The 27,410-nt window shown below is 47.2% G+C and overlaps 1 protein-coding gene across 1 annotated transcript in view; it reads right to left on the reverse strand.

Moving 5' to 3' along the window:
- The window catches only part of LOC8033032 (ATP-binding cassette sub-family C member 2-like), a 93,111-nt gene that overhangs the window by 38,413 nt on the left and 27,288 nt on the right, over positions 1 to 27,410 (reverse strand). The window contains exons 5-10 of the mRNA XM_042287003.1: positions 23,890 to 24,036; positions 15,923 to 15,985; positions 10,684 to 10,701; positions 9,484 to 9,699; positions 1,683 to 1,859; positions 279 to 446 (exon numbers count right to left, since the gene is read on the reverse strand). Of these exons, the coding sequence (XP_042142937.1) occupies positions 279 to 446; positions 1,683 to 1,859; positions 9,484 to 9,699; positions 10,684 to 10,701; positions 15,923 to 15,985; positions 23,890 to 24,036 (789 nt within the window). The remainder of the gene's footprint in view (positions 1 to 278; positions 447 to 1,682; positions 1,860 to 9,483; positions 9,700 to 10,683; positions 10,702 to 15,922; positions 15,986 to 23,889; positions 24,037 to 27,410) is intronic.

The following is a 27,410-nucleotide window of genomic DNA, read 5'->3' on the forward strand; positions in this document are numbered from 1 at the left end:
GAACGCTACCGTCGTGGCGCTCTACTATCGGTGCTCTAATGTCGGCGCTCTTGTGTCGTGCGCTCTAGTGTTGTACAGCCGAGGAGGAGGGGGGGAGAGGCCGACGAGGAGGAGGAGGAAGGGGAGGGAGGAGTGGAGGAGGGGTAGCAGGGAGCAGCGGTACGCCCTCTCCTCAGTACCCTCCCCTCTTCCTCCTCAAAAGCTCCGCTCTAATTCGGCGTTACTGGGTGCTGTAAACGTCTTTGGTTTTTTTTTTATCTGGTTGAACGTCGTCTTACCTGATTTTTTAGAAGGCCGCTGTTGCCCACCACCTGTTTGAAGACTCTGTCGGCCACCTTAGAATCCAAAGCATTCAGCGGGTCATCCAGCAGACAGATGTCGGAACGGCTGTACGCGGCGCGAGCGAGCGCAATGCGCTGCTTCTGGCCACCGCTCACCGTTGTACCCTGAACGAAAACGTCATACACGGGTTTTACAAGAGCGCCCACGAACTCCCGCCAAATGCATGTCGAGTCTATTACAGTAATGCCGGTTGATATACAAGTTTTTTTAATGCAAATTGCTTAATTGCGCCAGTTCATTGATCGGGAAGCTTGGAGATTTCGGCGTATTAGGACGGGCACAAACGCATTGTACCGTTCAAACTTTCGTATTCTTGTGTTTATTCTGCTTTTTATTTTTTCAACTTTAATCTCAAAAGCGTGGTGCGCTTCCCCTCCGGTTGTTAGTGTGTCTAAAGAAAGCTTCGAATATTAGTGAGTGCTTTAATATCAGGGACTGCAATAACAACTTCAACTCCATCTTTCTGAAAAAAGAGTAGAGCTATATTTTGTACCGAAAAAATCGTCAGGTTAGCTTGCAGTTCTATATGACGCCGCCCCATCGGAAAAAGGGTTACGGTTCTGATATCGGTACCAGGCCATCTTCACGATAAAAAAGCCTTGCGGTGTGGATTTTTCGTCTATCACCGCGACATGTGTGTTACGAATTCCTGGTGGTCCGTTGCCCGACTGGATTCGGCGCCACCTCCAGCTCGATGAGATGCGATTAGGCGAGAAGTATTTGAGCAAAAAGTGTTTCCCCGCCGAGAAATGTGACAAATTGCCGTATTTTCCGCGTGTCATAATCGGAAGAATATGCTTTTCTCGTTGTCCGAAGTAAATTGATTGAAAGTGACAATGATTGCAAGCCCTTGAAAGAAAATAGCAAATCATTTTCGAAGGAGGCTTGAAGTACAGTTATGATTCACTGTTCTGAACAATATAGGCCATGTGGAAACTCAGAACTGCTGCACCCCATCACTTTCCCCGTCAGCACCAAACCACAACGTCCAGGAGGCGGAAACGTGCATGCTGCACGGCCCTTGCAGTTTCCGCACTCGTTCAATTCGCACGTTCGCACGTCATTAGATAGATGGCGCGAAAGTAGACGCGGGCTTGTTGAGCATTTTCTTCCCCGATTGAAAACTGCACTCGCGCCGTGCGCAAGCGAACCGTGACGCATTTTGACTGCACAGCGAGAAACCTCGATCGGAGGCGCTGGCGCCCAATTTAATTCGCTCTTAGCCTCTTCGTCACCTCCATGAATTCCCTAGAAGTTTGGGACAGCAGCCTTTGATAGGAGTGTCTCCCGTACTGAAATTCTAAATTGTATGACAAGGAAACGCTTCAGATGTCCCAAACCTTTTCTCCCACTTCAGTGAGGTCCCCGGCAGGAAACTTCTCGATGTCAGTGAGCAGCTCACAGGCCTGCAAGACTCGGCCGTAGCGCACCGGATCGAACTTCTCACCGAACAGGATGTTGTCCCGGACTGTCATGTTGTACACGCAGGCCATTTGCGGGACGTAGCTGATGCGGCCCTGCGTCAGCCAGAAGGTGTTGTAAAAAGTAGGTTCACAGACAACAAGTTAAGAGTGCGTCTGCACTGGATAACTTGTTTGTACGTAATAGACGACAGCAATCTTCCCATTTTATGGAACAATGTCGCCCTACTTTGAGGTATCCCTTCCCTATCAATCTGGCAAAAGCCGATTGGGGTAAAAATGGTGCAAGTTTTTTTTCCTCAATATTATAGTAGCTTATGGACTTTACATACTACGCCGATATTGCCAATTGCCACATTTAGAATCTTGACTTTTGTATACCCATGTTAATTATCAAAAGATCAAAAGAAGCTGCTCTAGCGTGCCAAAAATGACGTCACAAGAGTGGCGTTATGCAACGGCTAGTAATCCGACAGATCCACTTCATGAATTAACAATACACTTACAGCGCGACAGACCGCATGCAATCCAAATATTATGACAAGCTCTATATATCACATGTGTGTAGGCTATTCTAATGACCAAGTGGTTGCCGGAGACGTCAACAATATGTGACTTCTACGTTTCTTTATAATTTGTCGCATTCTCCCGTTGGGACACATCCTCCCGTTGTCCTCAAATGAAGCGATTATGATACACCTCAGATGGGTGTAGGTGCTACAGTAGCCTTCATCAGGCTAAGACTGCAGTTGATTGGCAATTTATAATACAGTGGCCCACACCCAAGTTGCAGTCCAGGGAAACAAGTAAAGCAGCACAAGGTTCGAAATTCTAGGCGACTAACTTGGGCCTAATACGGGTTTGCAACCAAGACGTTAGTTAGTTAAAAGTATTTTTTTTTTGGCGTTTTTAGGGCTTTTATATCGGCTCGCCACATAATTTAAAAAAGGGCCAGACAAGAGCCAGAGACGATACGTATAAACCGAAGATACAACAGTAAAGCCTAAATCTGACATTTGTTTGGCAATTTGGGTCTAAATTTGCAACATAAAAATCGAACAACCAAAAGTGAAGCCTGACTGTGGAACTTTTTTGGCGACCCATGGCTAAGATAAACACACTCTAGCCATAAAAACTCAAGTTTGGCTATACGTTGACGTCTTCTAGACTATAAGGCCATAAACGTTAAGGCCAAAGCCGTGTTTCGGCCCAAAAAGTAGACCCGAAAGCAAATTCGCATCAAAATCGTCCCATACTTCAGCAGACGCTGAAATTAACGTAAAAAACACTGAAATACTAAGCAATCCTATTTAGGATATATATATATATATATACATATATATATATATATATATATATATATATATATATATATATATATATATATATATATATATATATATATATATATATATATATATATATATATATATATATATATATATATATATATATATATATAGGTAAAGTAAGGTAAATATAAAAACAATGGACCGGGAACAGTTAATAAGTCAAAGATGCGTACTGTCGGAGTTACTAATTCGAAGTTTATTACGAGCAGACGACTCTTGGCTAGCAGACGACAGCCGGCTCCTCCGGGCCCCGCGCCTCACATCTGTCGTGGTGACACAAATGCTCCCGTGATGTCGGGTCACGTGCCTCGGCACAACGCTCTTATTGGGTCGCGGGGCCCTAGCTTCGCTAGCCTCCACAGTTCGCCAAGCTTTCGTGAAACGGAGTACATCAACTATTAAAGACCAAAATAAAGATCCTCGCAGGTCTTTGTTTTTTATTCCACCAAGCAGGTAACAAGAACTCGGGTCCCGGTCAAAAATTAGACATGCACGACTACACGTCCGATTGGTCTTACGACGTGTGAGAAAGACGGCATCACGTGAACGCACACGCCGCAGTGATTGAGCGACGGCTGATCGGGTTGGGCCATCTTTCTGACACGTCGTACCACCGGTCAGAAGTTTGATCGTTCAGGGGTATGGCCTGAGCGGGCCCCCAGCAGTTATCATTTTTTCGGGTGAAGAGATAACCCCTGAAAAGGCGCCATTCCGTGGTTATTGATAAGCTGGAAGCGCCTGTCCAGGTGGGGGTTTGAGGCACTTCCAAAAAGGGCTTCCAGAAGGGCATGGAAAGGTCGCTGCACAAGTGGTGCCAGTGCGTGGAGAAGGTGGCCACAGTGCCGAAAGTACATAAAACACTTTTATTAAAATACTTCTTAGCTTGTACAGGATATACTTCACTTTAATACTCATAAAAAAAATTAACGCTTTCTACTTGGATAACTCCAGATCTACATTGTAAAATTAGCACAAAAAACGTCTTACATAGTAAATTTGTCAGAGAGATCTTAGAATGTTCAAAAACTATCAGAACAACTTAAAAAAAAGTTATATGTGTCAGACAGCGATATCATTTGGATATATTGGACGTGCCGAAGTTATGCTGAAACAAATAAACTTTCTTATTCGTCGTAGTCGCCCATCCGGTTCTGCTAAAAACAAAATTATTCTAATAAGACTGAACTTCCTAGGTGCTCATTGGCAAATATTTTTAAAAAACATATCTGCAAATATCGCAAGTACGACTGAAACAAATAATGTTTCCGGTTTTAGCGATAAAAGAAAAAGTGACTCGATATATGTAGACCCGGTTGTTGACCCAAGGGTAATGAATGCATTTCTTTTTCAGCTTAAAAATAGCGAAAGTTGTGACGCGGATGGCATTCAAGTAAAACCAGTAAAGCAAGGTATTTATTTGTTAGAACCTGTGATAACTCATATACTTAATCTTTCTATACTACAGGAGTGTTACCTAAGCGAATAAAAAGTTCCAAAGTTTCAGTAACAAATAAAAAAGAAGCATCAACGAAATCGGAAAATATATACCAAGCTCAATATTTCCAGTGTTGTCCAAGTCACTGGAAAAGTCCTTCACACACGATTAATAAACTGTTCAGATAAGTATGACTTGATAACAGTATCCCAGTACGGATTTAGAAAGCACAAGACTACTAAATCTGCATCCCTTGTTAAAGCAATTGTTTTGCCAATCTTTGAAAGCAAAAAGATGGCTCTGAAGTATTCATAGATCTTACTAAAGCATTCGACTGTCTTAATCATCAAATTCTACTTGCAAAACCAGATAATTATGGATATCGAGGGCACGCTTTACAGCTCATGCGGTCGTATCTGGGGAATTGAATGCAATATGTCAGCATCAATGGGAACTCCTCCAGCATAAAACCTATTTCTTCTGGCACACCGCAGGGTAGTATTCTGTGTGATTGCCTTTTTAAGATATACGTTAATGTTATCATAAATATCAATGCAACGAAATGTTTGTCAATATGCCGGTGACACAAGTCTGCAATTTTCCGCAGAAAACTCTGATTTGTTAATATTCATGGCAAACCTGACGCTATCTAAATTAGAAATTTGGAGTCATAGCAACGTGTCACAAATAAGTGTGATTAAACGCAAGCTGTGCGTTTTCGGTCTAAAAATATTTTTTTAAGATTACTAAATATTTCATTTTAAATTCAACTAATATAATTGAAAAATTAAACTCTTTTGAAGTTATCGGTGTTCTGTTCTCTGAGATTATGCTGTGTGATAATCACATAAATTACCTTGTTCCGTAGCTATAGTAATAATATTAAATAATAGATTATTTTTTGTTTTAAAGTGCGGTGCACTGAACACACGTGAAGTAAAACCTAAAAATGCAGGAAACAACAAAGTTAAATCAATAAAAGTCATGGAACATTATTATAACGCAAAAATTGATTATTGATTAGTTCGCAGACATCCAGTCTAGTAGATTTAACATAAACTCAGGAGTAGATGAAAAAATATCGAGGTTAAATTTCAGTGAATCCCAAGCAATTTGTATCATTGACAATGGGATTACAGCTGACAAGCAAGATGGATAAAAAGTTCAAATGTTTCGACTCGGGCGAGAGGGAACATGAAAGTCAATATTTTGTAATAAAGCCGCCGAATTTACTCTGCCATGAACACATTTGTGAAGGAATAAAAAATCTGTTTTCACGGCGAATTTATGCTGCGAACATTTATGACGCAATGTTTCATACCGATAGAAATATTTCCATCTAATGTAGCGGTCCTATAAAAATTCTTACCATTCGTTTCCGTACATTTTAAATAGCTTGCTCTTGCGACGGAGTCAATGAATTACAAAAGACAGACTACTTCCAGTAGCGATCAAACTAGACACTTAAATAAAAGTAGAAAGCAACAGGGAGCTGTAAATTGACGACAAATACTTGAAATCCTTCCTAACATCCTCAACACTGCATTTACTCTAGCGAAGACATGATTGTTGAAAGCAAGTGAGCTGTAAATATACACTCCAAGATCTCTGATGAAGGAGACTGGAGAAACTGATACGCCATATCCAGGTTATATGCAAAACAAGTAACATCACGCTTCTTGGTTTTTGGATTTGAATTTCAAGGGGTTAAGTCACGAGCTGTTTTCTATACACCATCTCGAAACTCGATGTAAATCCGCTAAATCTCAAAACATACACACAATTACCTGCGGAGTTCAAGGTTGGGAAAGGTTCACACCCAGAACAAGACTATGACACGCAAATGCTGAAATACGACTTTTCTAAATTACCCAATCTGCATGTACCTAAAGGTACCGATTCGGCTAAGTTATCGCTAAGAAAAGCAAGTTCACAATTTTTCATTCATGATTAATTGTAGTCCCTTTCCTTTGTTAGTTCTTCTGCATAGTTTTTTTTATCACTTTGAACTAATCATTGTTGTCCGTCGTGACTTGCTATGTAAACAATAAAATAATCTAAAGCATGTGCTCAGCATGTTATAATGATGGCCGTCTCTGTATATTTATTCTCCCTTTGTTCACTGTTCTATTTCCTCGCTCTCCTGCTACTGCTGTAGGCGGTCAGGGACCCGTCAAGCTTTATCTTATAGCTGTTTTCTGAACATCAACGTTTGATGGAAATAAACATTATTATTATGAATATTATTATTATTATTGTTATGAATAAGTTACACGACACTTCGGAAAACAAAAAATATGCATGCGCTCTATTTTTCGGCGTGTCCAAGGCGTTCGATTCTATCAGTCACAAAATATTATTCAAAATGTTGTTTGACTAAGGGTTTATAGGTCATTTCTTTAAAATATTTCAATACTTTCTGACGAGCCGGACACAGCGGGTTTCAGTCACTAATATCCAGAGCGCCAAAGTATTTCTTAAAGCCGGAGTTCCTCAAGGTTCTGCTTTGTCCCCTCTTCTGTTTACCTCTATGTGAACGATCTCGCTAAGACGATGTCAGGTGGTGACATCTTTCAATACGCAGATGATACGTTATTATTTTCTGCCATATAAATTTGCGCAATGCACTTAACCTGTTACACGTTAATGCTACAAAGATAATGGACTGGTTTAATATAAATCTTATAAAAATGAATGTTAAAAAACTAAACTCATTTGTATCTGCAGTTCACTAAAACGCAACTCCCTTGATTTTCCACTTGTGTTCCACATGCTCAAGTGTATACTTGCTGCAGCTGCTCACGTGTACAATATGTTGACACAGCCAAATATTTAGGGTTATATTTGACAATGACTTGTCGTGGAACTCGTATCTTAGCTATGTGGCTATAAGGCTCCATTGTGTATCATGAATGTTATATTCTGCAAAATCGTTCCTTTCATTTTTCAGCTAAAAACAATATGCTAAATTTTTATATTTTAATTTGTGTCCCTACGTTAGCTCCTTCAAGTGGCTGTAGAATATAGTTTGTTTCTTTTTTTTTTTTGTCGTCGCTACTTTCACAGATTTATCGCAAAGCGCAAACTCGTACTACAGTATGTTGCGCGTTACTGTGTTCTTGCTTTTTTGATTGACCTTTTTTTTTTCTAACTTTGTAAGACTTTCTATATAATTTATGTTTTTCCATTTGCCTTTTTCAATGTTATAGTGTTATATTTTTTCCTTCAGTATTAGAGGGACCTTGTTTTTGTAAGAGATCCTACTTGGTGTACGGTTTTCTTGGCTCGTATTGTTATTCTTTGAGATTTTTTTCTTCTTTTTTGTTTTTAAAATAATCGATTTTTTTTCTTTCTTATGTGAATAGTTTTTGTCTTTTCTGCGCCACTGCCGGGTCCAGTCCCACAAGCAACTATTGACTTTCGACGGAACCGTTCTCTTGTGTATTACAATGAAGACGTGAAATAAAATGATTTTTGTCGTTATTAATATTATTATTATTAATATTATTATAATATTATTATTACTATTATCATTATGACCACCTCTAGTGAGCGGAATTTGCAAGAAAAAAATTGCCGTTAATCAATGCGGTACGCTCAACGTGTCTCTCGCATTAAGTACGACTGCTGTCGAAGCTGCAATCCAATGGAGTGTAAAATCCCTCGATACTTCTCTTTACAAGTAACGGCAACCAATATAAATAAATAAGCACATTCCGCTGTAACAAAATGGCGTCATTCAATTCAGTATTCTGCTGTGCGCCGCCATTCCTAAAACATGCACCTTCACGAGGTCGGCATGCACTTCAAAGAATGTCCCTAACTTGTAGGAAGGCTTTTATCCAGCCACTTTAATGGAGTTGATGAATGAGCGCCAAGATTTAATTGTAACGACAATTTTTTTTGGTGCGCTTGCTATCAGTAACACAACTAATCCCATTGAGGAAACATGCCGCAATCCCGCGTTTTTTTGTTTTGTGCGTGATTGGTTTATTCAGTGCTAAAAAACGCACGCAGACGACGAGTAACGTTACGAAGGACATTTTAGCGCCGCTTGATTAAGTTCATGGGATAGTAGCGTTGGTGGCAGTCGGACCTGGAGTGAAAAGGAGAATACCGTAATATCACGAAAGATAGCCCACCTAAAATCAAGAAAACATTTAGTGAAAATAAGGAGCGGGTTAACTTTTGTTGTGCAATCAAGAAAAGTTTAAGAAATTCTATTTTTGGATTATGTGTTGCTGCCAAGCTTGTTATCGCGGCGAAGGGCAATGAAGCAGAGATGCATGTACTTTCCAGTCAGCAATGTTCGCTTATATGCCGTCTTAGATAACTATAGACGCATTTACGCCGAGGTCATCATTGATACGAACACAATAATTAATAGAAGTGGAATGCTGTTCCGTAATTAAAGGAATAGTACATGAAACCAAAAATAGGGGTGGGTTACTTTTCGGGGGTGAGGCATCTGTCTGGAGTTTACGGGTAGTTGTTTCTTTATTTGGTTATCAGGAACGAAGCTTGCCCTTGATGTATGTGTGTTTTAATAACACGATAAACCAGCCACTCGCCGGCTAGATCGCTAACATTATTCGTATTCCCCTACGAGTTGCTTTTCGGTGGGTTATTTCTTGTACCTGGCCTTTTTAACACCTGTCACTACGGCTCTACTTCGAGGCAACGGCGGCTGGCGCGACAAAGCGCTGGCTACTTTAATGCAGGACGCAGGGAGCACGTTCAGTCGCTTGTGGTCATCAGGCATTTTTGACCGAGATTTCTTCAGATTGTATCTGGTTTAGTGCTTCACTAACCACGACGCCAAAGACTCAATAGTTTCACAAGATTTCCAAAGGCTAAATGCGACTTTAACCATCTAGCAACACAGTCATCAAGGCGTTTGGAGAATGCCACACGCGCATCGAGAGGCTCTTACGGAGGTCCTGATGGTGCCCTTTATGCAATGCATGTCTCCCAAGATGGCGGACAGAAGCGAAGACTTGCCGCTGCCTACGAAACCGGCCACTCCCACCAGGGATCCCGGCGCAATCTCCAGGGACACTGAGTTCAGTGTTGGGCTCTCCAGGTTTTCTTTTTTCTTGGTCCAGGCGAAGGTGCACTTTTCCATGACGATCTCGCCTGCGAGCACAATGTTAACCATGCTTTCATATCCACTAAAACGTGCCTTAAACAACTTTTATGAATTTCATTTTTTTCTGGGTATTCGCGTCCAAATCGGGTACAATAGATAAAGAGTAGGATTAAAAGAAATTTAAGCTAAACCTACTTGGAGCCTCAAGCAGCGATCAGAATTTCAATAAGTGATAGCTTCTTCAGCGCTGAAGACGCAGAACCTTATACCGGAACATAGGTTCTGACACAGCGGCTTTCATTAGGCTTCTTTACATGTGCAGAGTCTACTCGTCGAAGAGCTGTAGACCACCACAATGGAACTCTAGACACAGGATAGAAAATTAACGTTCTCTTTTTCCCTTTTTTGTCATGTTAAGGGCTGTCCAAACAGGACACGTGTTTTGCAGTGCAAGGCCAAAAATTGTGCACCCTTCTAAACGAACGTGAACGTTTCGTTGCATGCGTACGTTTTCAGTGTCAATATCGGCCACGCAAATAGAAATGATTTCCTACTCGCCTCCTCACTGTCATTTCCGGCCTTTTCATTTTTCCGAGTGCTTGAGAACTAGCAACAGTGTAGGGCTTGTCAACAAAAAGCAGAATGTGAGTGGCTACGTTCTGCCCTGCGTCACGAGCACACTCCAAGCCATTTTCCAAAGGCTACGACAGAGGGAGGTTTTGAGTCAACAAAAACACACCCTAAGGCAAACCGGAAGCGGAGAAAATGCCTCCACTTCTGTCCAGAAACTGCTGTGCACAGCAGAAAGCGTGTCCTGCGTGGACAGACTTCCAGCGACACCGCGGCTGCCGTTCTTTTTCTCTAAGAAATAAAATCGTTTGCCAATTCGTAAGTTATTTACTTGTTTTAATTACAAAATCAAAAAGTAAGTTTAGTCTAGCGTATAATATCATAAAAGCGTTAAATAAAAAAAACGATTAGTTTCGACAGCTGGCGGTAAACGAAGAGAGAAAAATAGTATACAACGAGAGCTTAGGCGCATATCGGGTCTCTATTTATTTCCTTGAGATCCCCGCGTCTGCTATTATTTCTTCGTCCAATGTCTAGGTTCCCTCGCTATGATGCGATGCTCTTTATAAATAGAGAGGTTTCGGATAGCGTACCAAAACGTTATCCTTTCCCGAATATAACCTCGTCCACAATGCGCTCGCGGCGAACCCAAACCGTGAAGAGGCTTTTTAGTGCGTACACATTTTATCAGTTATTACGTCAATATCCCAAACTTGTTCATATGCCCTTGCGTTGCGCTCGTGATGCTCGAGTGCAACGCAAGGGCAAATATACAAGTTTGGAGTATCGACGTCATTTGTGATATATAATGTACTACGCCTCCTCTCGAGTGTAATTCTAAATAGAGGGCGGCAGTGCACCCTTACGGCTCGTGCATTCCATAAATGTTTTGTGAATATCTAGCAGAATGGGGTATGACCACCGGCAACTTCCTGCTTCCGACAGCAAAGAAAACGGTTCTCAGCGAAGTTGGCACGAGATCGCTCTTTCGAAGGTAACGCAGGAGCACACAACTGGCTAAACGCTCGTTTTGTATTCTCCTAGTCAATACAATCTAGAATGTCACTCAGAATAGAAAAAAACAAACTTTATTTTCAAGTTTTTGGGTGTACCCATTGGCCACCGCCGAATGAGGCTCCTCCTCGACCGCAAGGTAGAAGATCGCGCAGGCAAGATATGAAAGATCTACTGCCTCTCAGTTGGACGATCTGAGGCAGTGCGTTGTCCTGTCACCGTTCCGTAGCCGGCCATCCTCGGGCTCTTTGCCCGAGCTCTGCCCCGTCCCATCCTCGTATTCTTCTCCCTTTGCCATCGCAAGCCCATGTCCGACCCTTCGTGGACACAATCCCTACAGCTCCCCCCCCCCCCCCCCCCCCATCCCCCTTCAAACGCGGTACTGAGGGGCTTGAGTACGGGGATTCTTTTCAGAGGAGGTCGCTAGGCTTGAACACGGGGGCGTCCTGGATGGCCACTGGAGCGGCGATGAGCGTGGCAGGCGGACGTCGACGTTTGTGCGGCGACGGCTGAGGGGCCTTGGACGACGTTGGTGGCGGCGGCGTGGCCTCCAGAAGGCTCAATATGTCCCCGGGCCTCGGGTGCAAGCAGGTCGGGTCTGTCTCGTCGGAACAGTTGAACTCTGGCCTCCACGTTGGCAGAAAAAGACAGCGTCTTCAATCGCTCCTGGTACACACCTCGGGCCGTGTATGTTTTTGGGTGTACAAAGGGGACACTGCACAGCCAGCAGGTTATCATAGTCCAGAGGCCAGGTCAGATGGCCTAGCGCATGCCCTCTGAAGGGCGGCGGGATGGTGACATCCTGCTGCCCTGCCTCTGGTCTGGGCTGGTATTTCCACCGTCGTCGAGAGACGTGGCGGACTGCTTCCGGACGCTCGGACGACATCCTCGTGGCCACCGGGTATTAGGGGCCCTGCTCCATGCTGGTCCCCCTGCCGCGGACGGGGTTGCCCCGTTAACCGGAAAGTTCGCTACGGTGGGGACAGGTAGATCTGCTCCCGCCGAGCTTGATACTGGGCCCCGTCAAAACCGTCCGTCTTCACTACCGTGCTTCCTCCGAACTGGCCGCCTCCAAGGTTGGGTGCCCTGCGAGTTGAACCATCGGAGTTCAGTATGGCCGCCTTGGCTGACCCGGGAGGGAGGCCATTGCGTCCACGTTCTGGCCAGGTGGGTTGCCTCTGTGGGGCCGACCATGAGCGGCGCCATACCGAGCCACTCCCAAGCGGCCGCTCCAGACGGGCATAATCTGTTATACAACACCTTCAAGGCGTACAGAATCATTGCACTCTACGGCATTTACTCTAGCGAAGGCCCGAGCAGCTGTCACCGTTCTCACGATCCGGCTGACCACCGCGCCTGGTCCGGTCTCGGGGCTGCGCGGAAAAGGTCGTTAGAGAGGGACGCTCCCCATATCTTTCCGTAGTGCCTCGTTCATTGCGTCCTGGTCGCGAAGGACATACGCCTTCAAATCGGTGGCGTGAACATGCTCAGACTGCTCGTTTGTACTAAGCCGGGTGGGTCCGTAGGTAAGAGGCGACCCTTGCGTGGTTACCTCGTAGGGCCGTTCCCAATTCAGAGCCATGGTAAGCAGAGAAACCGCATATTGCTCTGCCCAGTGGGTGGGTTCTCACTAAGACCCCGTCCCCGACACTGAATTCTAGGTGGCGATGACTCCCTATTGAAAATTCCATCAAGCTACGTAATTTGGGACACTGACTGCCAGTCAGCAGCCTTGGTGGAACGTGATGGACCATCAGACGTCATCTGATGGTCCATCAGATGACGTCTGACTGCCACTGCCAAGGGAATTTCATCAACAAGGGCAGCATTTATATAAGAGTAAAGCTATACGCACTCATAATTATCGCCAAATGCCTCAATAAAACAAAATGTTCAAGAAAAAAAAAAGAAAAAAAAAAAAGCAGGACTACCGCGGATCGAACCCGCGACCACTTGCGTACAAATCGGACACCGTAACCGCTATGCTACGCCGTTTCTTAGAGAACTAGATTTCACCATCCGTTTTATACGAGATGCTTCGGTTGAAAATGCAGTTAAGCCGTTAGCATGTTATGCAAAGCACTCGTACATCACTCGCCGTACTTCAGTTCTACTCACCTGCCATGTAGAATACTTTCGCGTCGTAGAACGATCCTTTTGTTCGCGCGTCACCGGCCCAGTAGACCTGGTACACCTCGTCGTCTTCAACTACACCGCTAAAGTCCCTTACATCGTCGGAACTCACAACAGGCTGGGTCTTGTCGAGTAGAAATTCTACTAAAACATAAGACATTGTAGAGCCCGGGCAGGATCGACAGGTTGGAGCAAGCGGGCAAACAAAACGAGTCGAGAGCGATCGTTCATGAAAGCTCGGCGAAGCCTCTATGGGCGAAGCGAAGTGTCGTGTTCGGCCTGTTCGTCGCTTCGGCGGGCTTCTGATCAAGGTTGTCGGTCGGTTGCGTGTCATATCTCTAACGTCAGCGGTTTCATGGGCTCACGTCCCGAAATCGTTTTCTCGTGCATAGATTACTTTTCGTATTCATAGATTTGACGAAATAGTGGTATCCGAACGAACTTTACGTCCTTTGACCGTACGTCTGTCTGCACGTCAAAGCTTTTTGACGTACAGTCAGAGACAATCGATGTACAGTCAGAATCGCCACCAAGACATCCTTATGGAATTTTGCGGCGGCCGACTGCCACCAGGAAACCATCAGAAAGCCAACAAGCGGGGTCTGACTGGAGTTTGACTGTCGGTCAGAGTAACTTGTTGGCCAATCAGACATGCTTGACGTACAGTCAGGCACAGTCAGCGGTCCACTAGAAAACATTGACTGCCAAACACGGTTACATTGATGGATTTTTCCTTCGGGCTCTTACCACCACGCGCCACCTGCTCAATCCTTGGGGAATCAACATCTTGTGACGGGGTGTTCTGATATTACAGGCGACCACCTCCCACGGACGGTGTCTCGCCATCGTCTGCATCAAACCCGGAAGCTTCTCGGCTCTCGGCTTTGTTCTCTGGCATGCCGGGCATCCATGAGTGTACCGGAATACGTCCAGCCTCATCCCCGGCCAGATTGCTGCGCGATATGTTTTATAAGTCTTGCTGCCACTGCAATGACCATCCAGAGCAGTGTCGTGGACGCACGAGTTAAACATCCTCCGTAGTTAATGAAGACCCCGAAGGATGACTATAATCCTCCTCTCCATCAATCGTTGGCACATAGCAAAGCAACAAGGCGGCTTCGCCTAGAAGTTATGAATCCAAGTGCTCATAACTAGTTCACCAGCGTTCCTGGTCTTAACTCCGTCTTCCAGAAGTTTTCTCAACACCCGCTGACAAAATCCACCTGCTTTACGGGCCTCAACAAGTATTTCCGTGCTTACCACTTCATTACAAGTCATAAAACTCTGCTTTCTTGTGCAGCGTACACAAACTGCTACGATACCCGATCTGAGAGTCCGCGGTCTGTCCTCGGCTGGCGGCGGGGGGGGGGGGGGGGGGGGGGGGGGGGGGGGGGCGGGAGGGGCATGTATGTATTTAGGTCCTGTAGGAAATCGTGGTCCGATTTCACATCAGGGTTTCCTGATTATATCAACATCGGGGACGTTCAGCCGCCATTGGGACACAGACGTAGGCCTGGCAATTTCAACAATCGCGACAGCGTCTCGAACATAACAGCCGTCCTCCCACGTCCGCCGCCAGAGCTGGAGTACCAGGCTCCGACAGCGTTCGGGAGCCTAAGGACTCCGCTCACCGGAGCGCGTCTGGCGGCGTCCGATCCTCGCAAAGCGTCGCTAGGACAAAGCGGTCCCTATTCGCAGCCACGCTCGACCTCATGGCGACGGGCAACGTTGACTCGCGGTAACGACCGTTTAGCGAGTTAGGTACGTATATTTACCCAAAAAGGTTGAGGAACACGTCGAATGTGACCTCCAAGTGACGACAGAAAAGGAAGGCCAGCTAATCAGTCCACGTTCGGAGCGCCAGATAATGTGGGTGCGCACTAAAGTCAGAGCCCGATCAGGCCCCACCTCGAATGCCACGAAGGAGATAACGCAAGCTACGAAGGGTTTGTTGTCTCATAGTAGGACGATCTGGAGGCAGCGCTTTGTCCTTTCACCGTTCCGTCTCCGACAATCCTCGAGTTCACCGGCCCGAGCTCAGCCCCGTCCCAACCTTGTCTTCTTCTCCCTTGGCCCCCCGCGAACCCATGTCCGGCACCCTCGTTGCCACAATCCCCACAAGATACAGATTTTAATATGTTCACTGGAAGCTGTGACTACATTTTGACGGTGCGAAGTGAGGTTTGCGTTGCGGGGCAGGAGCTTTGTATTAAAAATACCTTGATTAACGTCCACTAACAGTAGTGCGTAGTGCTAAATGACGCAATCGAGGATGCGCTATTCTATGGTAAATATTTTTTTTATGTGATATACTTATGTGGTATAGGCATGCGCTGCCCCAACCTGCCAACTTTAGGAGGGCCGAGACATTGTCAAGTCGCTACTGTGACCTTTATATCTGCCTCTTACTGCACTAGAAAATATAAATGAATTAAATTCATAACATAAGCGAACTAAATATGTGTATACAGTTGCTCTTAATTATAAGGATACTCGTCACTACCGTTAGAGTATGAACGTTGATATAATTTAGCATACCTTTCCTACAAGAAACCTTGTGCTCCACGGGTTCCTCCTCATGTTCCTCTTCTGTGCACAATTTGATGATTCTTGTCATGCCTAGGGAAATCTGGTCAGCAATACAGAAACAGAGTTGCGAGACTGACTTTGGGATATACTGCCACCTTAACCACTTGGGTAGATTTTAAAATATTAGCCAAGAAAATCAAATCAAGGAAAGTCACCAAGCGAAAAAATGTTGTTTACAAAATTATATTCGAACATCAATTATCCTCGCTCTGGTTCTCTTACAACTTCTCTTGCGCGCGCCGTCTTATCAGTAGTTTTCTCACGCGGTCGTTGTCTCTCCAGTCGCTGCTGTTTGAATGTATTAAGTAATTTGAGTCGTGACTGAGGTGCAATTAAGTGAGAGAGCTATTCTTTTTGTGGTCTGAGGGTGGGTCTGGTGCATATATTTATGAAGACTTTGTGCTCAGCATAAAGGAAGCGTATTGTAAGAGAAGTGTGTTGGGATTGATACAAAAGTTTAGAGCCACGCACACGTGTCACCCATAAAGCTTGATCCGGGCGACCCTCTTCGTCCACGACTGACAACGACGTTGAGCGTGCGCGTGAACTGATTTGTTGATTAGACGGGTGGCAGTGAACGGTGTCACAAAGAATTTGGAAATCATTCAGGTCTCTGGCTGACTCAGCTAGCATATAAAGGGGCGCCACGTGAGCTCCATGTGGCCAAAGTGGCCTGGGAAAGCCCTTCCAATATTCCCATGGATCCCCAGTTCTGCTGCGCGTGTGCATGCACAGTTCGGGCTGGATGTGCAATGCCCCCGTGGGTCCCACCTCGAATATTAGGGGGAAGAGTTAGCAGAGAGGAGGCCGGGCTCTACAGGGGCAACGTGCGGGCATGCCAAACTTGGGCTGCCCATGCAATACCCCCGTGAGCTCCACCTCGACAATGGGGTTAGCAGAGAGATGGGCTCCATGGGAGCATGTCCAACTTGAGCTGCCCATGCAATGCCCCCATGGGTCCCCCTCGGCTATAGAGTTAGCAGAGAAGGGGGCTCCATGGGACCATGTCCAACTTGAGCTGCCCATGCAATGCCCCCATGGGTCCCCCTCGGCTACAGAATTAGCAGAGAAGTGGGCTCCATGGGACCATGTCCAACTTGAGCTACTAATGCTAATGCCCCCATGGGTCCCCTCGGCTATAGAGGTAGCAGAGAAGTGGGCTCCATGGGACCATGTCCAACTTGAGCTGCCCATGCAATGCTGCCATGGGTCCCCTTCAGCTATAGGGTTAGCAGAGAGATGGGCTACATGGGACCATGCCCAACTTGAGCTGCCCATGCAATGCCCCCATGGGTCCTCCTCGGTTATAGGGTTAGCAGAGAGATGGGCTACATGGGACCATGTCCAACTTGAGCTGCCCATGCAATGCCCCCATGGGTCCCCCTCGGCTATAGAATTAGCAGAGGAGTGGGCTCCATGGGACTATGTTCAACTTGAGCAGCCCACGCAATGCCCCCATGGGTCCTCCTAGGCTATAGGGTTAGCAGAGAGATGGGCTCCATGGGACCAGGTCCAACTTGAGCTGCCCATGCAATGCCCCCATGGGTTACCCTCGGCTATAGAGTTAGCAGAGAAGTGGGCTCCATGGGACCATGTCCAACTTGAGCAGTCCTTGCAATGCCCCCATGGGTCCCCCTCGGCTATAGGGTTAGCAGAGAGATGAGCTCCATGGGACCATGTTCAACTTGAGCTGCCCATGCAATGCCTCCATGAGTCCCCCTCGGCTATAGGGTTAGCAGGGAGATGGGCTCCATGGGACCATGTCAAGCTTGAGCCGCCCACGCAATGCCCCCACGGGTCCCCCTCGGCTATAGAGTTAGCAAAGTGAGCTCTATGGGACCATGCCCAACCTGAGCTGCCCATGCAATGCCCCCATGGGTCCCCCTCGGCTATAGGGTTAGCAGAGAGATTGGCTCCATGGGACCTTGTCCAACTTGAGCTGCCCATGCAATGCTCCCATGTGTCCCCCTCGACTATCGAGTTAGCAGAGAAATGGGCTCCATGGGACCATGCCCAACTTCAGCTGCCCATGCAAAGCCCCCATGGGTCCCGCTGGGCTATAAAGTTAGCAGAGAAGTGGGCTCCAGGGGACCATGTCCAACTTGAGCTGCCCATGCAAAGTCCCCATGGGTCGCCCTCGGCTATAGAGATAGCAGAGAAGTGGGCTCCATGGGACCATATCCAACTTGACAAGCCCATGCAATGCCCCCATGGGTCCTCCTCGTCTAAAGCGTTAGCAGAGAGATGGGCTCCATTTGACCATGTCCAACTTGAGCTCCCCATGCAATGTCGCCATGGGTGCCCCTCGGCTATAGGGTTAGCAGGGAGATGGGCTCCATGGGACCATGTCCAGCTTGAGCTGCCCATGCAATGGGCAGCTCATGGGTCCCCCTCGGCTATAGTTAGCAGAGAAGTGGGCTCTATGGGCCCATGTTCAACTTCAGCTGCCCATGCAAAGCCCCCATGGGTCCCGCTGGGCTATAGAGTTAGCAGAGAAGTGGGCTCCAGGGGACCATGTCCAACTTGAGCTGCCCATGCAAAGTCCCCATGGGTCGCCCTCGGCTATAGAGATAGCAGAGAAGTGGGCTCCATGGGACCATATCCAACTTGACAAGCCCATGCAATGCCCCCATGAGTCCTCCTCGTCTAAAGCGTTAGCAGAGACATGGGCTCCATTTGACCATGTCCAACTTGAGCTCCCCATGCAATGTCGCCATGGGTGCCCCTCGGCTATAGGGTTAGCAGGGAGATGGGCTCCATGGGACCATGTCCAGCTTGAGCTGCCCATGCAATGGGCAGCTCATGGGTCCCCCTCGGCTATAGTTAGCAGAGAAGTGGGCTCTATGGGCCCATGCTCAACTTGAGCTGCCCATGCAAAGCCCCCATGGGTCCCCCTCGGCTATGCGGTTAGCAGAGAGATGGGCTCCATGGGCTCCATGGGTCCATGTCCAACTTGAGCTGCCCATGCAAAGCCCCCATGGGTCTCCCTCGGCTATAGAGTTAGCAGAGAAGTGGGCTCTATGGGCTCATGTTCAACTTGAGCTGCCCATGCAAAGCCCCCATGGGTCCCGCTCGGCTATGCGGTTAGCAGAGAGATGGGCTCCATGGGTCCATGTCCAACTTGAGCATCTAGACGGTGGTTTTAAAAGCGCAAAAGACTAAGAAGAGAAGAAGGGGACAGGACAGAGCGCTCTGTTCTGTCCCCTTCTTCTCTTCTTAGTCTTTTGCGCTTTTAAAACCACCGTCTAGATGTTCAACCAATTAGCCCCCCAATAAATTCTGATCCAACTTGAGCAGCCCATGCAATGCCCCCATGGGTCCCCCTCGGCTGTAGGGTTAGCAGGGAGATGGGCTCCATGGGACCATGTCCGGCTTGAGCTGCCCATGCAATGCCCCCGTTTGTCTCCCTCGGCTATAGGGTTAGCAAGGAGATGGGCTCCATGTGACCATGTCCAACTTGAGGTGCCAATGCAAAGCCCCCATGGGTCCCCCTCGGTTATAGGGTTAGCAAAGAGATGGGCTCCATGGGACCATGTCCAACTTGAGCTGCACATGCAAAGCCCCCACGGGCCCCCTCGTCTATAGGGTTAGCAGAGAAATGGGCTCCATGGGACCATGTCCAACTTGAGCAGCCCATGCAATGCTCCAATGGGTCCCCCTCGGCTATAGGGTTAGCAGTGAAGTGGGCTCCATGGGGCAATCTCCTTGGGCAGCCCATGGAATGCCCCCATGGGTCCCCCTCGGCTATAGGGTTAGCAGGATGATGGGCTCCATGGGACCATGTCCAACTTGAACTGCCCATGCAAAGCCCCCATGGGTCCCCCTCGGCTTTAGGGCTAGCAGAGAGATGGGCTTCATGAGACCATGTCCAACTTGAGCTGCTCATGCAAAGCCCCCATGGGTCCCCCTCGGCTATAGGGTTAGCAAAAAGATGGGCTCCATGGGACCATGTCCAGCTTGAGCTGCCCATCCAAAGCCCCTATGGGTCTCCCTCGACTATATAGCTAGCACAGAAGTGGGCTCCATGGGACCATGTCCAACCTGAGCAGCCCATGCAATGCCCCCATGGGTCCCCCTCGGCTATAGGGTTAGCAGAGAGATGGGCTCCATAGGACCATATCCAACTTGAGCTGCCCATGCAATGCACCCATGAGTCCCCCTCGGCTATAGGGTTAGCAGAGAGATGGGCTCCATGGGACCACGTCCAACTTGAGCTGCCCATGCAACGCCCCCATGTGTCCCCCTCGACTATAGAGTTAGCAGAGAAGTGGGCTCCATGGGACCATGTCCAACTTGAGCTGCCCATGCAATGCCCCCATGGGTCCCCCTCGGCTATAGAGTTAGCAGAGAAGTGGGCTCCATTGGACCATGTCCAACTTCAGCTGCCCATGCAATGCCCCCTTGGGTCCCCCTCGGCTATAGGGTTAGCAGAGATATGGGCTCCATGGGAGCATGTCCAACATGAGCTGCTAGTGCAATGCCGCCATGGGTCCTCCTCGGCTATAGAGTTAGCAGAGAAGCGAACTCCATGGACCATGTCCAACTTGAGCTGCTAATGCAATGCCCCTATGGGTCCTCCTCGGCTATAGAGTTAGAAGAGAAGTGAACCCCATGGACCATGTCCAACTTGAGCTGGTAATGCAATGCCCCCATGGGTCCCCCTTGGCTATAGAGCGAGCAGAGAAGTTGGCTCCATGGGAGCATGCCCAACTTAAGCTGCTCATGGAATGCCCCCATGGGTCCCCCTCGGCTATAGCGCTAGCAGAGAATTGGGCTCCATGGGACCATGTGCAACTTGAGCTGCTAATGCAATGCCCCCATGGGCCTCCTTGGCTATAGAGTTAGTAGAGAAGTAGGCTCCATGAAAGCATGCCCATCTTGAGCTGCTAATGCAATACCCGCATGGGACCCCCTTGGCTATAGAGTTAGCAAAGAAGCGGGCTCCATGGGACCATGTCCAACTTGAGCTGCCCATTAAATGCCCCCCTGGGTCCCCCTCGGCTATAGGGTTAGCAGAGAGATGGCCTCCATGGGAGCATGTCCAACTTGAGCTGCCCATGCAATGCCCCCATGGGTCCCCCTCGGCTATAGAGTTAGCAGAGAGTGGGCTCCATGGGACCATGTGCAACTTGAGCTGCCTATGCAGTGCCACCCTGGGTCCCCCTTGGCTATAGGGTTAGCATAGAAATGGGCTCCATGGGAGCATGTGCATCTTGAGCTACCCATGCAATGCCCCCATAAGTCCCCTTCGGCTCTAAAGTTAGCAGAAAAGTGGGCTCCATGGGACCATGTGCAACTTGAGCTGCTAATGCGGTGCCCCAATGGCTCCCCCTCGGCTATAGAGTTAGCATAGAAGTGGGCTACATGGGAGCATGCCAACTAGAGCTGCCCATGCAAAGCCCCCCTGGGTCCCCCTCGACTAGAGAGGTAGCAGAGAAGTGGGCTCCATGGGACCATCCCATGTCCAACTTGAGCTGCCCATGCAATGCCCCCCTGGGTCCCCCTCGGCTATAGGGTTAGCAGAGAAATGGGCTCTATGGGACCATGTCCAACTTGAGCTGCCCATGCAATGCCCCCCTGGGTCCCCCTCGGCTATAGGGTTAGCGGAGAAATGGGCTCCATGGGAGCATGTCCAACTTGAGCTGCTCATGCAATGCACCCATGGGTCCCCTAGGCTATAGAGTTAGCATAGAAGTGGGCTCCATGGGAGCATACCAACTAGAGCTGCCCTTGCAATGCCGCCCTGGGTCCCCCTCGACTATAGAGGTAGCAGAGAAATGGGCTCCATGGGACCATTTCCAACTTGAGCTGCCCATGGAATGCCCCCCTGGGACGCCCTCGGCTATAGGGTTAGCAGAGAAATGGGCTCCATGAGACCATGTCCAACTTGAGCTGCTCATGCAATGCACCCATGGGTCCCCTGGGCTATAGAGTTAGCAGAGAAGTGGGCTCCACGGGACCATGTCCAACATGAACTTGTAATGCAATGCCCCCATGAGTCCCCCTCGGCTATAGTGTTGGCAGAGAAGTGGGTTCCTCTGGAACATGCCCAACTTAAGCTGCTCATGCAATGCCCCCCTGGGTCCCCCTCGGCTATATGGGGTGCAGTTAGCAAAGAGGTAGGCTCCATGGGAGCATGCCCAACTTTGTCAACTCATGCAATGCCCCCGTGGGTTTCCCCTAGGCTATACGGGGCAGAGTTAGTACAAGGGTGGGGTCCACTCGGCACCGAGTGGGCATGCACAGCTTGGACAGCCAATGCAATGTCGATGTAGGTCCCATGTTGGCTATACACGCTTTTAAGCAGCGGTGCATGCGCACCGTCATAACAGACCTTCAGTTTTTTTCTTTTATTTCGTTTACTTCACTTCAATATTAGCGTGGCAGGCCAGGTTATTGTAATTTTAGGGTATATTTTGTCCTCTCCTGCATTGGCCTTGACGTCCCATGACGCGCGGAGACTCGTCAACGCCCGTTTCAGTGGCTCGGTATCTTAGTAAGACTTTAGATGGTTACCAGGGGCCGTTGTAATCTGACGCGTGTTTAGTGCGTCTAGATGGGGGCAAGGTTAGCATAGAGTTGGGCTCTGAGTAAGCTAAACGTTGGCATGCCAAACTTGGACTACCTGTAAAACTCCCAAAATGACACTTTCCGATTATATATGTAATATTTAGTGCACGTTCTGGAATGTAACATAGGAGGTCGGCTTAATTCGGTACCAAATCACCGATGATTGTAATTTTAAGGTTGAGAATGAAAAATTAGGTTTTGATTACTAACTTACTAATCTGCGTCTATGTAGAGAATGCTGTTTTACCTGAGGTCGGGTTTTTCGCGCAGAGTAATGAATTCGAGCGTGAATTCTAAAAACGCGTGTCAAAATGTAGTTTTTTTTTTGTTTTTAAACTGAATGTCTGTAGCCGACTCAACCTTGCTATGCATCCCAAGAATTCAACAGGATTTTGTATGAAAACGTGCAGTTTTTTGTTTTGTTTCGTTCACTTTTAATGCCCGATTTTCGATGGTCTTCCTCTTGTCGTACTATTGATGTATCAAAAAGAATTAAAACAGTAATAATTTTTTCTGTAGGCAGATGAAGAAAGTGTTGCGTGCACAGTTTCGGATGCACTCGAATACTCCACACCGTAGGGAAGTGAGGAAATAACGCCAATGTGATAACGTTCCCGTTTGCACTTCATATGGGCTGCTCACGTTGGCTTACTGTGGGCCCTTCGACGGGGGCGCATGTGGGCCCCACGAGGACGGTCCTTATGCGCCGACGAAGAAAACCCACTGTGGGTCCGACGAAGGGAGCCCGTGTGGTCTGCCCAAGTAGGCCCCCTGGGGGTTCCCGAGGCAGCCCAGGTGGTATGCCTAAATGGGCCCCACTTGGGCACGACTTGGAAACCAGACGTGGGACCCACGCCGGCCCCTTTGCCGAGCTCACGTTTTGCTACTTGACATGCAAAAATTTGTAAGAGTCTTGGGTTTGGTTTTTGGTTAACATTAGTTTTACAGCCATCGGGCATATATTTATAACCGTCCTCATACAAACTGATGTCTTCAACAGTTTTAAGAGACGATTGTTTTCTTTAGGAGATTAGTTCGTCTTACCTGGATTCGCAGTCATACCTCATTAATACGGACACCTTTTAAGATACATACTTCACTTTAAAGATAGTAAATGTTGGGGGGCTATCATTGTAGATGATTGTAGCCGGTTTCATAATTATGAACAACTTCGGACATGAAGAAAGTTTTGGAGGAACGGAGGTGACCATATTAAGAATTCATCACTGTATATGTTGCTCTTTTAAGTGCTGATTATGATGTGTTGACGTGTATAGGTACGCGGCGATTTTCTTCCGTCTTAGAATCTAAACCGCGGGCTGATTCGAAACATAGAGGTACCAGTTTTTGTTTATTCGAAGAAAAAGTACGTACCAGGCTCCTGGTCCTTAGTACCGTAGATAACGAGTTGGTGGGAATTTCGGTAATGGAGAGAATGTAGACGGACGAAAAAGTAATCGACGCACTCAGCGTCCTAGTCGGGTCCAGGGCGGCAAGTGTACCAAAGAGGATGATGATCATCTGATGACAAAACAGTTAACACCTTGTCAGTCATGGCATGCATTTTTTTCGCATATTTAGCATATCTCGATTTGTGTGTCCTTACAGTACCAAAACAGCAAAAAAAGAAAACCTTGGGTTTTAAAAATATAAACAAATTAATAATTTGCATGAAATTATTTTGAATGTTTCCTATAGAAGCGTTTCTTTCTTTGAATTATTGCAGGAGATTCGGTGACCGAGTATGTTTATACATCGCAGTTCGTAGCTCGTGGAGCGAAAGCTGGCGCTGCTGAACCCAGGAATCCTGGTTTTATCCCTACTTCTACCAGTTTCGATCTGGATAAGCATCGTGTAGGCTTGCGGTCGTTTATTGATACTGCGTCATGAACGTTTGAAGACCCCAGTCTAAAGGTGGAACGGCGCTTACTAAAATGCTGACCTAAAGCGGAAGCGCCAAACGCCCCCCGCGCCCCCCCTCCCCCCCCCCCCCCCCCCCCCCCCTCCTCATCGGGGCTTACTAACTTCTTTACAGTCTGAACAACAAAAACATAACTATTTTGACTACTGACGGCTACTTTTATTTGAGTATTAGAATGACAGGCGTAGACTAGAAATTCAGTTCAGTTAAGCAAAGCCTGGTATACGATCTACTCTAGCGACCCAGAACTCATTTAGACAAATTCGTAAGAGTAACTATCAAGGGGTCTCCTAATATTTCGAGCGTGGAGTTGCTCTGCATGCTGGCCTACAGATATTGTTTCGTACATTCAACTACAGGGCGGTTTCATAAAATGCTTTTTCACTCATGCCGTGTTCCGCAGTGTTGACGAACTGCGTCCGCCGATTTCTTTTCTAGGTGGGATGCGGATGGTTAGTTATTAGCGCCGTTTTTGGCGTTAATGAAGCGCAGACTCATGGTGAGTGGCTTCGTAGACTACGGAACTTAGTAAGTACGGCCGGGACGCATTCGGGGTCGCAGAAAAAAAATGGTTACTCCGTTTTATTATTTTTTTCAGAGTGTTTCGATCTGGTGATCAAACCGCTATAGGCAGAATTGTCGCCTGCTTTTGAAAGCGTCCCCTCTTCCTTTCCCGTCTCCCCTTTTTTGCGAAGAGACAGAGAGGGCACAAACAAGGATGTCTCAAGCCGAGATAGCGTAATGTGAATAACGCATAAAGAGCTTTCGAAGCAGGACATGTCTTCTGTGGCGCACAATAAAAAAAATGAAAAAGAGCTTGCACGCCTTAAAAAAAAAAGATAAAAGAAGTGGTCGTTTGGCGGGATTCTGCCGGACATAAAGCAGGCGAACAGCACGCTTTTCCACCTCGCCTCTTCGTTATCTTCTCCCCTTCCGGGTTTTTGGGGGGTTAAGGAGTGACAACAAAAGCGGAGGCCTTGACGACAGCGAGCAAAGTTGGCAGAAACATCTATCAACATCATAAGAAGTCTCCAAGGCTTTGTCCAAGGACACCAGTGGAGGGTGATCTCATCTTAGGAAAACAAAAAGAGTACCAAACGGACTGAGAGCGCAGCGAAGATATACGCTTCCGTCCTGAAAATGCTGTCCACAGCAACGTCCACAGTCTGGACAGTGCTTTACGCGTCCACGCGCTTTGCGTGCAAACGTACGAAATTGGTTGCGCATTAGGTGCTTGTCAGGTGGTCAACCCTCCTGCCTTCCACGTCCATTCGAAGGCACGCCGTCAGACGGCACGAAATCTGGGTTAGCTTCCTTTAGATTCCAATGCAGCATTAATACGGATAACGCAAAAATGTGTAATACGCATTCCACGCTACTCTTAAAAATGCTGGTGAGTCCACTTTCCCGACAAACACTGGGAGAGCCAAAACGTGCAATCTGTGGAGGGAGCTGGGCTAGCGACAAGGCCGGAACCATGCTTAGGCATAAAAATAAAATATTCGGTGCCTAGACCTGCCCGGTGTCACGTCAAATTCAGGTCTAAACAAATGATCGACGTCGTCATACACCACACTCCCTCTGTAGATTATAATGATTGGCTCTTTCGTTGATTGCGGAAAGGTACACACGGGGAACATCTAAAAGCATATGTAGTTGCGTTCTACTATATGAAGAATAAATTGTTGCGGAAATCGCTTAGAAGATTGTCGTTGAAAGGCGATAGCATTTTTTACTGTCCATACCGCGTAAACGTTTCAGCATTTAGCTGCTTAGTAACTGCCCTGGTAAATTTAAGAATATAATTATTCGTCGGTGCCCTTGATGTTCTCTATCACATTTTACAAATTAACTATAATTCTTTGTCTGCCTGCTTCACGAGGACGCGCCTACTGCGACCAACCATGCAACGACTTTTGTTGTACAATTGAGGCAGCTTAAACGTTTCTCTTATACTAAATTCATATCTAATCAATATGGACCCCGTGAGAGAGGGGGCTCATACACGTCCTCGCTTATCTAGAAACATTTTCGCGGCCGAACTAAGGTAAATGCATATATTGCTGAATCGTTAGTACGCACAACTCGCATTATGAAATATTTTGAGATTGACGAAAGCGTCCATAAAAAAAAAAAGAAACGACAAATTGATGCACACGAACACAATATGTGTATTAGCATATCAAGACTCTTCCTAGATTTATTTGCAGTTAAAGAGCTGCTATATATACATCCTATCACATCCGCTGGGCGCATTAGTGTCTTTGTGCCTTTATAGTCCTGGTTTTTTTGGCGATTTTTAACCTTTTAAATCGTACTAACCACTATATGCGAAATCGCTGTGTATTTAACATATGTGGTTGCCGCCTGCTTCAATGATTTCAAACCGAGCCACGGACATAAAAGGCCGTAAAGCCGGCAGTCTCATTGCTCGTACGTCATCCTCATCATACAAAAAGACAAAAGAGGACACTAAGGACTGCTAACGAGTAGGAATGCGAAAGCATTCCTACGCGCAGCGCATTCCTACCAGCTGCACGCCACGTCTACCTTTTTTCACACGGCGCTCCGGCGGTGACATGACGCTCCCTCACTACGCAGACGCGGCGAACCCCGTCGGCATCTGCGTTGCTTTGCTTTTGGCCAGTGGGAATTTATCTGGCGTTTCGCTGGCCAATGGGAATTCAGCTGCCGTTTCGCTGCTACAGACGGTTACAGAAACGCCGGCTTCGCTCCACGGGACAGATAATGCTTTCGCAATAAAGAAAAAAAAAAAAAGAAAGACATGGAGTTGCTTTGCAGACACGATTACATAATTATCTGAGGGCACGTTCCTTGTATCATCGGAGCATGTTTGCTTCATGCATTTTACGCATGCTTAGAATATTTCTAAAGACAGTTTTTGTGTGACCATTATGGCAAGATACAATGAAGAGACATGCCTAGAACAGCGTATGCAAACTGTTTTAGTATA

This window comes from Ixodes scapularis, unplaced genomic scaffold (assembly GCF_016920785.2).
Source record: "Ixodes scapularis isolate PalLabHiFi unplaced genomic scaffold, ASM1692078v2 PGA_scaffold8__174_contigs__length_109621045, whole genome shotgun sequence".
Lineage (NCBI taxonomy): Eukaryota > Metazoa > Arthropoda > Arachnida > Ixodida > Ixodidae > Ixodes > Ixodes scapularis.